This window comes from Orbicella faveolata, unplaced genomic scaffold, assembly GCF_042242905.1.
Source record: "Orbicella faveolata isolate gen_17 unplaced genomic scaffold, um_ofav_v1 contig_13, whole genome shotgun sequence".
NCBI lineage: Eukaryota > Metazoa > Cnidaria > Anthozoa > Scleractinia > Merulinidae > Orbicella > Orbicella faveolata.
The window spans coordinates 29,704,953-29,718,363 of record NW_028301540.1 but is presented as its reverse complement, the minus strand read 5'-3'; the positions used below and the strand labels follow the sequence as shown (position 1 = coordinate 29,718,363).

At 38.9% G+C, this 13,411-nt stretch overlaps 1 protein-coding gene across 2 annotated transcripts in view; it reads left to right on the top strand.

Annotated features, from left to right (window-relative positions):
- Positions 1-13,411, top strand: part of LOC110055042 (uncharacterized) — a 59,349-nt gene that overhangs the window by 31,004 nt on the left and 14,934 nt on the right. For both annotated transcript variants that reach the window (XM_089285347.1, XM_089285348.1), the window contains 19 exons: positions 140-193; positions 277-330; positions 445-498; positions 595-702; positions 926-979; positions 1,204-1,257; positions 2,206-2,259; positions 3,079-3,132; positions 4,161-4,214; positions 5,000-5,035; positions 6,204-6,221; positions 6,393-6,410; positions 6,651-6,686; positions 7,416-7,433; positions 8,485-8,565; positions 9,988-10,029; positions 11,120-11,255; positions 11,742-11,845; positions 12,325-12,399. In XM_089285347.1, the coding sequence (XP_089141473.1) occupies positions 140-193; positions 277-330; positions 445-498; positions 595-702; positions 926-979; positions 1,204-1,257; positions 2,206-2,259; positions 3,079-3,132; positions 4,161-4,214; positions 5,000-5,035; positions 6,204-6,221; positions 6,393-6,410; positions 6,651-6,686; positions 7,416-7,433; positions 8,485-8,565; positions 9,988-10,029; positions 11,120-11,255; positions 11,742-11,845; positions 12,325-12,399 (1,104 nt within the window). The remainder of the gene's footprint in view (positions 1-139; positions 194-276; positions 331-444; positions 499-594; positions 703-925; positions 980-1,203; positions 1,258-2,205; positions 2,260-3,078; positions 3,133-4,160; positions 4,215-4,999; positions 5,036-6,203; positions 6,222-6,392; positions 6,411-6,650; positions 6,687-7,415; positions 7,434-8,484; positions 8,566-9,987; positions 10,030-11,119; positions 11,256-11,741; positions 11,846-12,324; positions 12,400-13,411) is intronic.

Here is a 13,411-nt window from a genome sequence, read left to right as displayed (position 1 = left end):
TTGCTGTTTTTCTTTATGTGTATTTCTTGTACTATTATTATTGGAAATGTAACTTTGTGTTGTCGTAATGAAATGCAACTTTTGTTTCGTATTTATAAAATAGTGTTTAATAATAATAGTAAAATGTGTTTTTAAAAAGGGCGAAAGAGGAGACCCAGGAAGTGACGGTGAAGATGGCTCTTCGGGAAAACAGGTTCGATTGTCTGGATTATTTAAACTACGTTTTATTTTATCGACATGACAAAAGCATTTTAGTTTCGTTTTTTGATTTGTTAGGGCAATATTGGACCTCCTGGAAGGAACGGAAAGCGCGGAGACAAGGCGGATGAGGTACAAAACAAAACGGTTGGACTTGAAAATAAACCTTGGTGGATATAGTGGTGTACTAATAAAAACTGATACACAGTTCTGTGATTCTTGTGTTGTTGATAATTTCTTTTCTAGGGCTCCCCAGGAAAGAAAGGACCCAAAGGAGCCACCGGCAAACGCGGCGAAAAGGTAAACTGGCCAGCGTTCGATCTAACTCGAGCTCTGCCACGTCTTCTTGTTACATGATTAGAAACCAACGTTGAACTGATATCTTATTTATTTCAGGGCCTTCCTGGGTCAACCGGTATGGCAGGTATCTCTGGTCTACCAGGAGCCAAAGGAATATCGGGATCCCCCGGGTATCGAGGATCCGCGGGAAGTTATGGAAGTGACGTGAGTGTTAAGGATGTAGTGTGTTATCAGTTGCTGTGTAACTAGATTATTGTCACACTTGTTGTCTTGTTGTTGTTGAGCATATCTTGTGTTTTACGTAAACTTTTCGAGGCTACTGTGTAATCAGATGTGTCTTGTCTCTGTACTGCGTTAAAAATGCATCTCCTTGTTATAAAATGCTGCTACTTATACTGGCTCTGTCAATCCTTGCTTTCTTTTTAAGGGTTTGGATGGACCGACGGGTGACACAGGGTTGCCTGGGCGACAGGGGACAAAGGTACGTATTTGAAAAAATTAAATGCCAACCACAAGCGATCGATTAGATCGAATATTTCAATCCTATCAGTTTAACACGAAAAACAACTTCTCTACTTCTGTATTATTTTAGGATTTAAAGTATTGGATTTTTGTTGTATACTATATTTCAGCCTGAAAAACTAAACGGTGTTATAAGAATAACAAAAAAAGAGAGTAACGACGCGGAAATTCTTTATTTTACAGGGAGAGACTGGTGAACAGGGAGAAGCTGGCGAGAAAGGAATATCGGGAGAAAAGGTCACGTGATACTACTGTATATTTCCGAAAGTAACGACCCTCGTTACTTTGAGACTTGAGCCATTTCTTATCGCCACAAAAATTGTTTAGAAATTATTTTACTTTTAACATGTTATTGAAACAAACACCACGTCAGTCTGGAATACCTTTTAGTAGCTTCCTTCTTCTTAGTAGCTTCTTTCTTCTAGTAGCTTCCTTCTCTCATGGTTTATGAGCCGTCACTTTCGGAAGATCACTACTTTCGAGGAGCGACTGGTGGTGTCTTACTACAAAGTGGAGATGTACGCGATGGTGAATACTACAGATTGGTGACCGATACACTTGGTATTTGGTACGCCGCGTAGCAATCAGCGAGCTAACGCTAAAATACGGTTCCTTACCAACGCAGCGTTACATTCTTGATCAAGAGGGTCCTGGTTACAATGCTAATCGGGAACATGTGCTTTACTTTCAGTGTCTCTTTTGAGCCCAGATAATTTGATTATTCATTGTTGCGACAAACTGTCAGGGGAAACTGACAAAACGTAGGGAGTAACCCTTGCTTTACGGCATCCCATCCCGTCCCGTCCCGTCCCGTCTGGCAGTGCGCGGGCAACGTTACCCCTTATACACCCTCGGCCTTAGCTTACTTGCCCCATAGCAAGCAAGTACAGCAAGTAGCAAGTGTAGTTAAAGTACAAACATAAAAGCAATATAAAAGAAAGTGTTCGTCGTAATTCAATGTTTCGTTCGTGTTGTTGTTTTGTAGAGGTTTACTAAATACATCGTATCGAAAAGCTAATGTCAAGCTTATTTATGTCCTTAGTCTGCGTTCAAAACTTGCTCTAAACTCGACCGGATTTTATATTCATTGAAACTTTGCCCGGAAGAGTCAAAACTTCCCTGAACTCCGCTTTATTTTCATGTTCATTAGACCTTCACGTGACTTAAAATCCGTTGCATTTACAGGGTGACAGAGGTGATAGAGGCGAGCAAGGCCCCATGGGATTTGATGGTCCACAGGTAAGTGACGTCATACTTTATAAGTTCTATTACCCCTTAGATACCTCAAATTCAGTATTTTGCCACTCAAAGTAGCACTGTGATCTTCAAATTCAGTATTTCTCTACCCGAAGTAGCACTGTGTTCTTCAAATTCAGTATTTTTCTACCCTAAGTAGTTCTGTACTCGTCAAACTATCTTAATCGATGTGGCTCTGTTGTCGCGTGTGGATTGTCATTTAGGGTTGACTTGAAACTTTTAGAAGTCTACATGCGCTCATGTCGGAACTTCATTCAACAGTCTCAAGGTTCTAAACTTGCACAGGGGTAAATGTTCTTGGGTTACTGCCAATAAGACTGATTCTTATAGCAAGGTAGTATAGTATAGTGCATCTAACGGTCCTGTTGAATGCACTGATATCACAGCTACTGCAGACCTGCAGATTTCCTCAAACTCATTAACAACTCATCAAGTCTCAGCAAAGAAAATTATGAACGTGACGGTGTTTGGATATCTGATCTTAATTAGCATGGATTTTTATGATTTTATTTCTCCGTTTCCTCTTTATTTTTAGTTTCGATTTAGAAGATATAACAAACATTCAAGACAGTGTTTAACCACATTTCCAAACACCTCGAAGGTCGTCAAAAGTACACCGCTAGGCGTCGAATTTTCAACTCTCTTCTGAGTGTTTGAAAATATGGTCAAACACGGTCTATCGTATTTGATATATTACTTAACATCTCCAAGACTGGACAGAGAATAGCTGAGTCACTCACCCCACTCTTATTCCTTTAGTCTTTATCCATGCTATTTCTGACATTTCACTACTTCATGCAGGGCCCCCCAGGCGAAATCGGTCTCCCGGGACCAATGGGACAACTTGGAGAGCAGGTGAAATGTTTGTGTTAAACGTACCTTTCAAGAACCCTATTCACAAAGTATTTTTAAACGTTTTCTCAATACCAAGATAGGATAATGGGTAAGATATTAAATCTCCCATATAGGCCAAATGATCCCTTTCAAAATATATTTAGTCATGGCACCCTAGGCCTGTTCTTTAGTGGATAATTTTATTATGGGCGTTGTGTCAAACCGGATGTTCTTTTGATGGAAACTCAGTGTCCTAATATTGATCGAGAGCTTGCTGGAAGCAACTTCAAACTTGTTGGATCAAGTTTCCAAATTCCATTTGAGTTTTGATAAGTTTCAGTTTTCATTTCTCTAGATAAAATGAACTACAATAAAAAGGAAAAAAACTCATGGACCGCCTCTCTGTTCGCTCTAACTATAGTTAGAAAATTTACGTCTCGGTGATTCAAAACAATACAGACTAACTATAGTTATAGCCAAGCAGGGTTCATGGTTTAGTCTTAAGTTTACAAACAAACAACCAATCAGAATGTGACATTTCTTTTCGCTTTTGTACAGCCATCCTTGTATTTGTTGCGATGAATTCTAGACCTTCCTCGCAGGGCCGTCAGGAACCTCTTTTAATTCTGAACGACTGTTTGTCAGCAGATTACGAGAAATCAAGGAGAGGACGAGTTGAAATTGCCAAATTAGGAATCGCGTTTCACAATTAAAAACTTAGCCACAATTTGCGGAACAAATTTGTGTAATGGAATAATGTTTTTATTTCTTGTAGAAATTTTCACATTTTCAGTGTTTCTGAAACATCTTTATATTAGCTCAGATTACTTTAGTTGCAGTTTGGCGGCTTTTTGACACCATGTTAAATATTGAGAAATTTAAAATTGTAACCCCTAGATAGCGGCTTCCCGGTCATCATGACGTAATTCTAATGTCACATGACATCGCCATGTCTTTTTGTTGGGCTCACAGGATACATTTCACGACGTACCAAAAACTCCCGGTCTGAATATCATTTACAGGATACCTTTTTCACTTTGCATCCTTAGGGTCCAGATGGCATAGGAGGAAGCCAGGGAACTCCCGGACGGCAGGGAGCTATTGTGAGTAAAAGCCGTGTGTTACATGCCACCTGACTGTGTAAAAACATGCGAGTGATAAAAGGATCGCTGAATCGTTTCAGTTCCAGAGTCAGTTTCCACTCGGTGTAGATCTAACTTTACGGATGAAATTAACGTTTACGGATGAAACCAATTTAATACCTACTGTTAGGCAGCACTTTCGTTGCTTGTGTAAAAATCTAGCTTAGTAATTGTTCTCACTTTGTTTCTGTCGCCGAACGAAACTATTTTGTTCACTTTGTCTTTAGGACTGTTGTTTGAAAAATTATCATTTTCTCTTGAATTTAAGTTTATCTCTTTTAGATCTTGAACCCTTGAGCAGTCGTGAGGAAAAGCAAAGCTTAATCAGTTACTATTGCTGCATTTTGGCTAACACTATATTTAGTTTCATATCAACTTACTATCTACGACAAATCTACGCTTCTAAACAAAAGATCTGAACTTGTAACAAAATGCAGGCACGAGAATAAGTTCTATGCAGCCAATCAGACACAGGATCACTGCGTACCTTCCATGAGTCAGTTTGAATTTTGTTTCAACCGCTGCTAAGGGCACAGTCTGATGATCGCTTTAAACGTCAAACTCGAGTAACTATAGTTTCTATCTCAATCTGTGTTTCGCTCTGTATGTATTTGTATCGAGCACTCCTTTGATTGTGTGAAACTACTTTTATTTTTCTTTGTTTATCAACTTACTGTATGTACTTTATGGATATGGCTATGAATAGAGACGCTGTATGAAGTATTGATGTTTTAAAACCTTTTCAGGGTCTGTCTGGCTCATTAGGACTCATTGGAGACAAAGTATGAAAAGTTTTTGTGTGTTTTATTAGTGAGCTAATTAAGTCAGACTTGCAAGTCAAGGACATTCGCGCCCAAAATGTTCCCACGGACAGATTTTTTTTAAAACTTACCACGAAGTAAGGTAAAGATCAACTTTTGCCAAAAAACCCTCCCAAAATGGGGTGTCACCGCGCTCGTTTTCGAGATAAGGCGCGTTAATTAGGACCATCCGTTTTTAGAGATTTTAGAGATTTTAAGGCAATGTTAGCTTACAACTGTTGGCCATTAAAAAAGCTACATTAGAGAAATTTAGAAGGGTATACCTACTCAATTCAACACAACTAAGTATACTAAGTAAACTTTTGGAGCTCATGTTGTTCCTTGAGGTAGGATAGGCCTGGAAAAAGAATTAATATAAGCCTTGCCCTTCCACATTCGAAGAAAACTTCCGCTCACATAAGAGCAGAAAAAGCGAAATATTTGTAACTTCTTACATACAGATTTTTCCCGTTTTTTTTTTTTTTTTTGATTAAAATAAATAAAATCGAGAAAGGAATAGATTTACGGAAAGAAAAATGGGGGTCACTAAGCAACCAAGAGAGTAAATTGCAGGCAAAGTTAGCGCACCAGGTGACAAGCCCTATACTTGCTTATATTTCTGCCGTAGCGCGCGCCCTTGCTGTATGACGTGTGTGACGTTGCGACTTAACAAATTTACGTCAGTTTTTCATGCGTCTGTCCTGTTATTGATCATGAATTTTGACCATGAATCTTGACTAAACTAGATCCACTCGGCTATTTGACAATGTTATGACAAAATTCATTCACGAAAAATTCACGTCAATTTGTTTTACAATAACAAATTGTCAAATTGTCCACACTCGCTCGTTGACGCATCGCATAAATTATAAATTCATGCGTCCGTCCGCTTATTGACAATGAAAATTAGCCAATGAGCCACTAAAATTTCTGCAGTTATCGTAAAACTCAATTTTGCGCGCAAAGAGGATACGCAGTAACGATGGAAGCGAACGTCCTTAAGTCATACACATCGTAATCTGTGACGCTGTGACATGCAGTGATTAGAAAATGTGTGTGCAGTGATAGGAATGTTGTCTAAGTACAGAGTCAACGGAACTAAAGATCACTATGTTAACCGAACGCTTTTTTTTTCTCAATTTCTTTAAAGGGAGAAGCAGGACCACAGGTAAAGTATGCAAAGGCCAAATATTTTAATGAGTCTTTTTCCCTTGAATCTACCTGCAGTTTTGCGGAAGCTCTTTATATATGTTGTGCATCATTCTGTTGAGTTAATTTCCCTACTATTAAACTGTTGATACCACTTATTACTTTTCACCTTTTTCTTTCCTATCTTTAGGGGCGAGACGGCCTTCAGGTAATTTTGCATAAGCGTTTTCGACCAACTTATTTTGTCTTTAAATTTCTCTAAATCATAAGTCTATGGCTTCTTTCATGTTTTATTTGTTGGCCAAGTGTGCCTTCAAACCTTAGATCGCACCTGTCTCGCATTCGTGATACTCAAGTTGACAAAATCCCCCAGATACTGGTAAAATCTCCCCGAGTGTGCCCAGACTTTAATTTAACAGCTCATGAAACGTGTCTTTCTTTCATTTAGGGACCTTCAGGCCCGCCCGGTCCCCCTGGACCTCCGGTGAGTTGGTGATAGTTTAGCGGAAGTGATCTTTAAAATTCTCCTGCGCACAGCCGCAGCTACGCGAAATGTCAAAAGTCATGGAAAAAAAAATTCGCGAGAATACATACTTAATAGTCACATCAGGAATATTACATCAATGCGGTATATCACCTTAAATGCATGGAAAAAATACGATGTTTGTCACGGTCAAAAGAGCTAGAGTAGGTTTCCATGCCTCGAGGAGGCCAAGATTGTTCAGTAATCTCATGCCACGGTTTTTTTTTTTTTTTACACGTAATGACTCGATTCCCTAGCTAGTGAACCTTTTTTGTCCTAATCCTCTATTCTTAGTTATGATCCTTGCGTTATCTCAGTTGACGTCATTCTGACATTACGTAACGCGGCGTGCTAGCCCTTAATTTTTTTTGCCCATCCGTTTCTCTAAGTGTTCCCTTTTGTAGGTCCTCCTTTGTCAGTCTGACTTTGTCCATATCTTCTTTCTTGTCTGGAAAGAACTGCAGTGAAAACCTTAGTCCAAGAATCTAGCCAATCATATCGTGTGTCGCAAGAGCCACCTGTTCCTCGTACCAAGGCCCCGCCGGCTAAGAGGGATAGGTGACTCTGGGGACCAGGATGGAGTGATTTATTCTGCCTTTCTTCTTAATATTCTTTCATTTACTAAACGTTTTACTAGAACAAGGCTAGAAACATTAACGTTCTTTGCTCTGAATTTTTTTGTTCTCACAGGCCGATCTCTCCGGATTGGTAAGTATGTGGTGTTCTCATAAGACGTTCTTTAACATGTTACGTGAGACTGCGAGTCTCTTTCTGTCTGATCAGGACAAAGATTATGAGGGTCAATACATTTTGTTATATCTCCCAACTCAAATACGTTTCCGATTGGAAGATAACGTGTCACGTGTCATGGGAAACAACAACTTAAATGTTTGACTCTAACGTGATCATGTCGTGCTCTTTGAAACCGCGGCAAACTTGTGTGCCAGCCGGCGTCAAGCAAATGATTTTTTTCGCTTTTTTTTTCTCTCTGTTTTTGAGTTGGGAGGTATATAAAAAAACTTAATGACTGGCCCCGCGGGAAACAGTGAGTTTTGTTTCCTCTCGATCTCAATGGACGAGGGTCTCTTGGAGAAAAAACTCACTGTTTCCTTTGGGGCCAGTCATTAAGTGCTCAGTAAACCACGGGGCTTATATTGTCACCGATCTGGCTTGGTTCTCAGTGTGCGTAACATACAGCACTTTTTTCTGCGTTGTCTGTTGGATAACTTCAGATATTTCAATTAATAGATACTGTTCAGTCAATTTATCATATGGCTTGTGTTTGCAGTCGATATAACGCGAGCTCTAGTTGGCTAAATCTACGGAATCATTCTCCTGTAATTACTGGCCTGCAAACACAAAGCAGAAAGCCATGTAATAAACAACTTATCAGCCTCGAACAGTCGGTCTTAAGGGAAAGTCTGAAGCCTCGGCCTTGCTGTATTGACCACGCTATCGCTTGGTCAATACGGCCAGGTCTCGGTTTGAGATTCTACAGTAAAGACCTCACTTTCGGTTAATAAGTAGTTAGTTATAATAATATTTACAAAAGTAATGATACCGATGAGGGCGATAATGATGGATGTTTGAGTACTAGGGTGTTCCTAACATAGCTGAAAGGCTATATATGTTATTTTAAAGAAGGTTCAATAGATAAGCTAACAAGTGAAGTTGTTTTTGTGCCATTATAGCTGATAAATACGGCTTTCCTCCAATGATACCAAACGTAACTTGGCAATACTCTGTCGTTGAATTTTAGATCTCACAGCAGCGCTATGGTTTCCTTGACGATCCTCAGCCTCAAAGCAACACAAAGTCCGCCCTCTACAGAAGTACTTTAGTAAGTGTCTCCGATTTAAAAGATAAATGATACGTCGACGTTGTATTAATCGTTCTATAATTTTCTAATTAACAATTAGATTATGAGCTCGAGATTTCTATGAGGTGATAGTTGATGAGGCCGAAGGCTGTATCAACTTTCACCTCATAGAAATCGAGAGCGAATAATCTAATTGTTTTAGTAGTATTCTTACTAAAATTTACTTCAAATAACGGTTTCCAATTATTTTCTTGACGTATTATTAAACTTTGCGCCTGAAAATGGTCGCTCGGATTGAATTGTCTTTTAAAATTGAAGTTGTGTGCGCGCAAGCATCAGTTTTTTCAATAATTTCAACTTTTTTAAAAGTCAAGAAACCGTAAATGTCCTTCGTTTAGACTTCTCAGGAATTTAATTATCCATTTGCATCAAAATTTTCCTCCAAAACTTTGGAAAATCGATAAAAACGTCGCCATTTCCTAGATGACCTCCAGTCACTGCACTCTAATGGCTGATAGTGTTCAATGGCTCAGTCAATCAGATTACAGCATTTGCATTAGTATACTAGTAGAATTCTACTAATTTTCCAGAGAATGTCTAATTCTGGTAGTCGTACTAATCGAAATTCCTAGTCTAATCAAATAATCCCCATTCCAAGGCAAAGCTTGGCAAACTTTCCACTACTGCATTTATTTAGTGTTGTCTAATTTTCTATAACCGATGACAAAAGTAAAATGAAAGGTTGTAAAAATACCGTGTGACTTTTCTATAGTATTTCCCATTCCACTTTCCTTTCACTTATTTTCAATAAATATATCGTCAAGTGAAGAAATATAAAAGTACAAAATACAATACAGTACAAATACTTATGCCTCTCATGAGGTTTTTAATTGTCCCCCCTCTCCCACTTATCAATGTTAAAGTTTAACTGAGCTATGTAGTGTTATTGAAGTCTTTTGGTAGACCTCAACATTGAAAAAGGAGGACGGAAGGCATTTAATGTTGATGCGAGGGAAAAAAATAGGAATCCTTCCCAACTCTTTTGTCTTGTCGGAGGCGGGGTGACTGAGTAGTTTAGAGCGCTGGATTTTAGATCTGGAGATCCCTGGTTCAAATCCTCCACCCTAATGCTCCTCATCTGGATTTGTTCTCGGTAACCCCGAGTTCAACTCCTCGACCGCGTTGTGTAAATATGAACCAACTGGTCAGCCTCCCACCAGTTGGGATTCTTAATAATTTATGTACTATTTGCAATATTTGTTTGTTTATTTACAGTGTTCCCAATTAGCACAACAGTGCTAAATACATTCGACATTTGAATTAAGTTATTTATTTATTTTTGGGTTCGTAATTATGTAGAAGAACGGCATCAAGCCGAAACGTTGCCTCTCTTATGTCCTATCTTGATATTTTTTCTTGAGTATGCTATTTTATTGTTCACAGCTTAGAACCCCAGAAGGCGGTGACTCCACAAATGCTGGCATGGTGAGTCTTTAGAACCTTTGTTTTCAACATTCGATCCTCAGTTAGTGTTCGTGTTGTTGGCGTTTCTTCCGATTTTCCCCCTCCGGAGGGGGGGGGGCTACTCCCTATTATGGCTTATACGGGGAGGCTCCGCCCGAAAGGGGTCCCATTTTCATGCTTCAGGTATATAAAAGGGTAGGGATTTTACAAGTTGAGGTATATGAAAGAGAGATCTGTCATGTAGTTATTTTAAGGGGCTTTCAATTCAAACAATTCGAACAGACGCACAAAATGGCTGTATCATTTCATTTATTGGATTCTACATGAAAATGACAAGACGACTTGCGAATGCAAAAGGGTTACCTATTTTCAATTAAGGTATATGAAAGAGGTACCATTTCTGGCAAAATGGTATACAAAAGGGTAAGGGGTTGGACCACGAGGCGAGCCTCCCCGTATAGAAGTTTGTAGAATAGGAGGGGGGGGGGGGGGGGATTTTCCCCATTCTAGTGACATTTATACCTAACCGTACCTTTACGGTTCGCTCTGACATCATATCAGGCGAGCTTTTGCGAGCTATGGTTTGTCGTAGACGAGACGCTGTGGAGCCAAAATATCCACGGCCACTACCAGGTCTGTGACTGATATCACAGGATATCAGGACAGTGGAAATGACCTCTGATTGGCTATTTGCTAATTTGGGTACGATAACGTAAAGAAATATACGCTGTTGAGGACCCTTAACCTGTTAACAAAGAAATGTTTCTCCTGGACCTAACGTTATTGATTGTAAATTTAGACTTTGGTTAGGGTCAGGGTTAGGGTTATAATTAACAATTAGAAGTCAGATGCCCCTCAGTAACTTTTTCTTTTTTTTTTTCCTTTCCTTTCTTTGTACTGCAAACAACTTGACGGGACCATTTATACCCTTTGATCGGCATTAATCGATTGTGATGAAATGGCACTGGCTAAAGCTTTTAAAATGTCGAGTTTTTTGGTCCAAATGTCTTACACGTTGGGCAAAGACGTTCTTTTTATGAGTCCACGCTAAGCGATGTAATGCAATTAGTGCTCATTCTTGATATGCTGTTATTTCGAATTATTTTCTTAGGATATTAATCCACTCTTTGAAGTCATTAGCGCCAACGTGCAGTCGTTCAAGACATGCAGACGTTATTTGAATACCAGGAGTCACCCATCCAGAACCTGCCGAGACCTGAAACAGCTTCAACCCAATGTTACCAGTGGTAAAGCAGTTAAGGTTTTGTTAACTTATCTTTCAGCGATAACAAAAATCAAAATGAAGGTCTGATCGTAGTTAATAGAGGGAAATGGTTAGGAAGGCCGGTAAACATCAAAGAAGAAAACAAACAGACTGAGATTTATGTTGGAAGGTCCTTGACCCTGTACATCTTTTAATTTTGTTTTATGTTCACTGACTATGCATGAATTACGTAATTGCAATGCTTCTATTGGTTAGTTGTATGAGCACACACAACCACCTTTTGTACTTTGCCAGGTTTTGTGCGGGGTCCACCCCAATATAGCAAACAAAACTATGCAATATACTTTGCCAGGTTTTCTAACCATTTCCCTCTTTTAACTATGGTCTGGTCTGATGTATTTTCAATCTCGTCTTCTTTACGGTACTTTTTCGCAATTTGTTCGCTTGGAAGACTCGCATCCCAAGGTTGAGGAGGCTCAACTGTGATAGTGTTTTGATTTTTTCTAAGGTCATTACTGGATCGATCCAAATGAAGGACCACCCGATGATGCGATAAAGGTCTATTGTGATTTTGCCTTGAGCGCAACTTGTATTTATCCAAACAAAAGCAAGGTGAGATTAGAAATAATAACAACGCATTCAAGTAATATAACGGTGAATCTCAAGAGGACAGGGCTTAATAGAGCTCATAATATTTTGGGACAACCCCATAAATACCAAATTGAATGCCTCAAATTAAGACGACTAGCATATGGAATTGCCGTTTCTTTGTATTGGCACCAGATATCGATCGGTGAAGATTGAAACCTAATAAGAGTCAAAAAAAGAGTTTCGTGTGACTGAACGAATAAGAAGTGAAGTATTTAAACCTTCAGCTCAGTACATTTATCTGCGAAAAAATATATTTTGAAATCATTTAAAACTTTTTAAAAATTGTAGCTAAAAAGCTACGACATTTGCATGTGGATTGAATGTCACTAATATTATTGCAAGCCATATCTTATTCACGATTTTCATAGTCAACCGCATCCAACAGGTTAGAAAAATGAGTTAACGTGAAGTTTTAACAAAGGTTCCCCATTCATACGCAGACAGGAAATAAAAAGTGGTTCTCGGGAAATGACGGATACAAGTGGTTTGCAAAGGAATTTGATGATCGTCTACAGGTACAGATCTTGATTAAAGTTGTAAGAGGGTCAGTAATTCTTATAACGGAATGTTATAATTGAAATCTAGTGGATCGGGTGAGTTCACTGAGGTAATACGTGAAAAATGGCGTCTCTAATGACGGCTAGTGACTTAGGTTAATAACGGCTCCCCGAGAGTAACGTTAAATTTTTACCTCCCTATTGAAACCCTTATAGGTAGGAATTTTTAAATCATTGTAATTATGTATACACACATTTTTTTTTTTTGTGACTCCTTACATATTGTAACTTTGTATTGTTCATACCCTGAATTATACTTAGTTATTTAATAATTACTCGTAGTTTTTTAGCGCAGAGGGCCACTAGTTTATCAGTTTATACTGTCATGTGTCACCCTCTCTAAATAAAGTTGATTGATTGATCGATGGATTGAATGGTCCCCCACAAAAGCAGCGTTCCACCCGAATGAAGCGACTCCTTGAAGAAGAAAAAGAAACTCTTTGATGTCATGCGCAATGCGGATAGAACAGCTTGACTGCAGGACTGAACAACCTGAAGACTTACAAGCTGTATTTGTCGGGCAGCAAAGTTAAATCATACAGTGTAATTAGTTACATTGTGATCTAATGCGATAATTATACCTTCGCTCTACAGTACCAACATTTAGAGCCTTTGTTGTTAAAACAGTCTGCTTTGTTTATGAGGGTAGTTAGTAACAAACATAAACGGAACATTTAATTTCAAGAGGCCTGTAGGGGACATTTCAATATTTTTCATCGCGACATAAAAATTTTGCTTTGGCAACTTAATTAAATGAACATAGCTACGGTGGCCTGTAAGGGACTGCACAATATTTTTCATTGTCACATAAAAAATTTTCCTTTGGCGACTTAATAAATAATCATAGCTTTCTTTTCTCTTTGCCTTTCTTTGTCTCTCGACCGCGATTTTATTAATCGCGATCGCGACTTATAACTTTCGATCGAAACTAATAACTCTCGATCGCGAGTTATGCTCGCGATCGCGACTT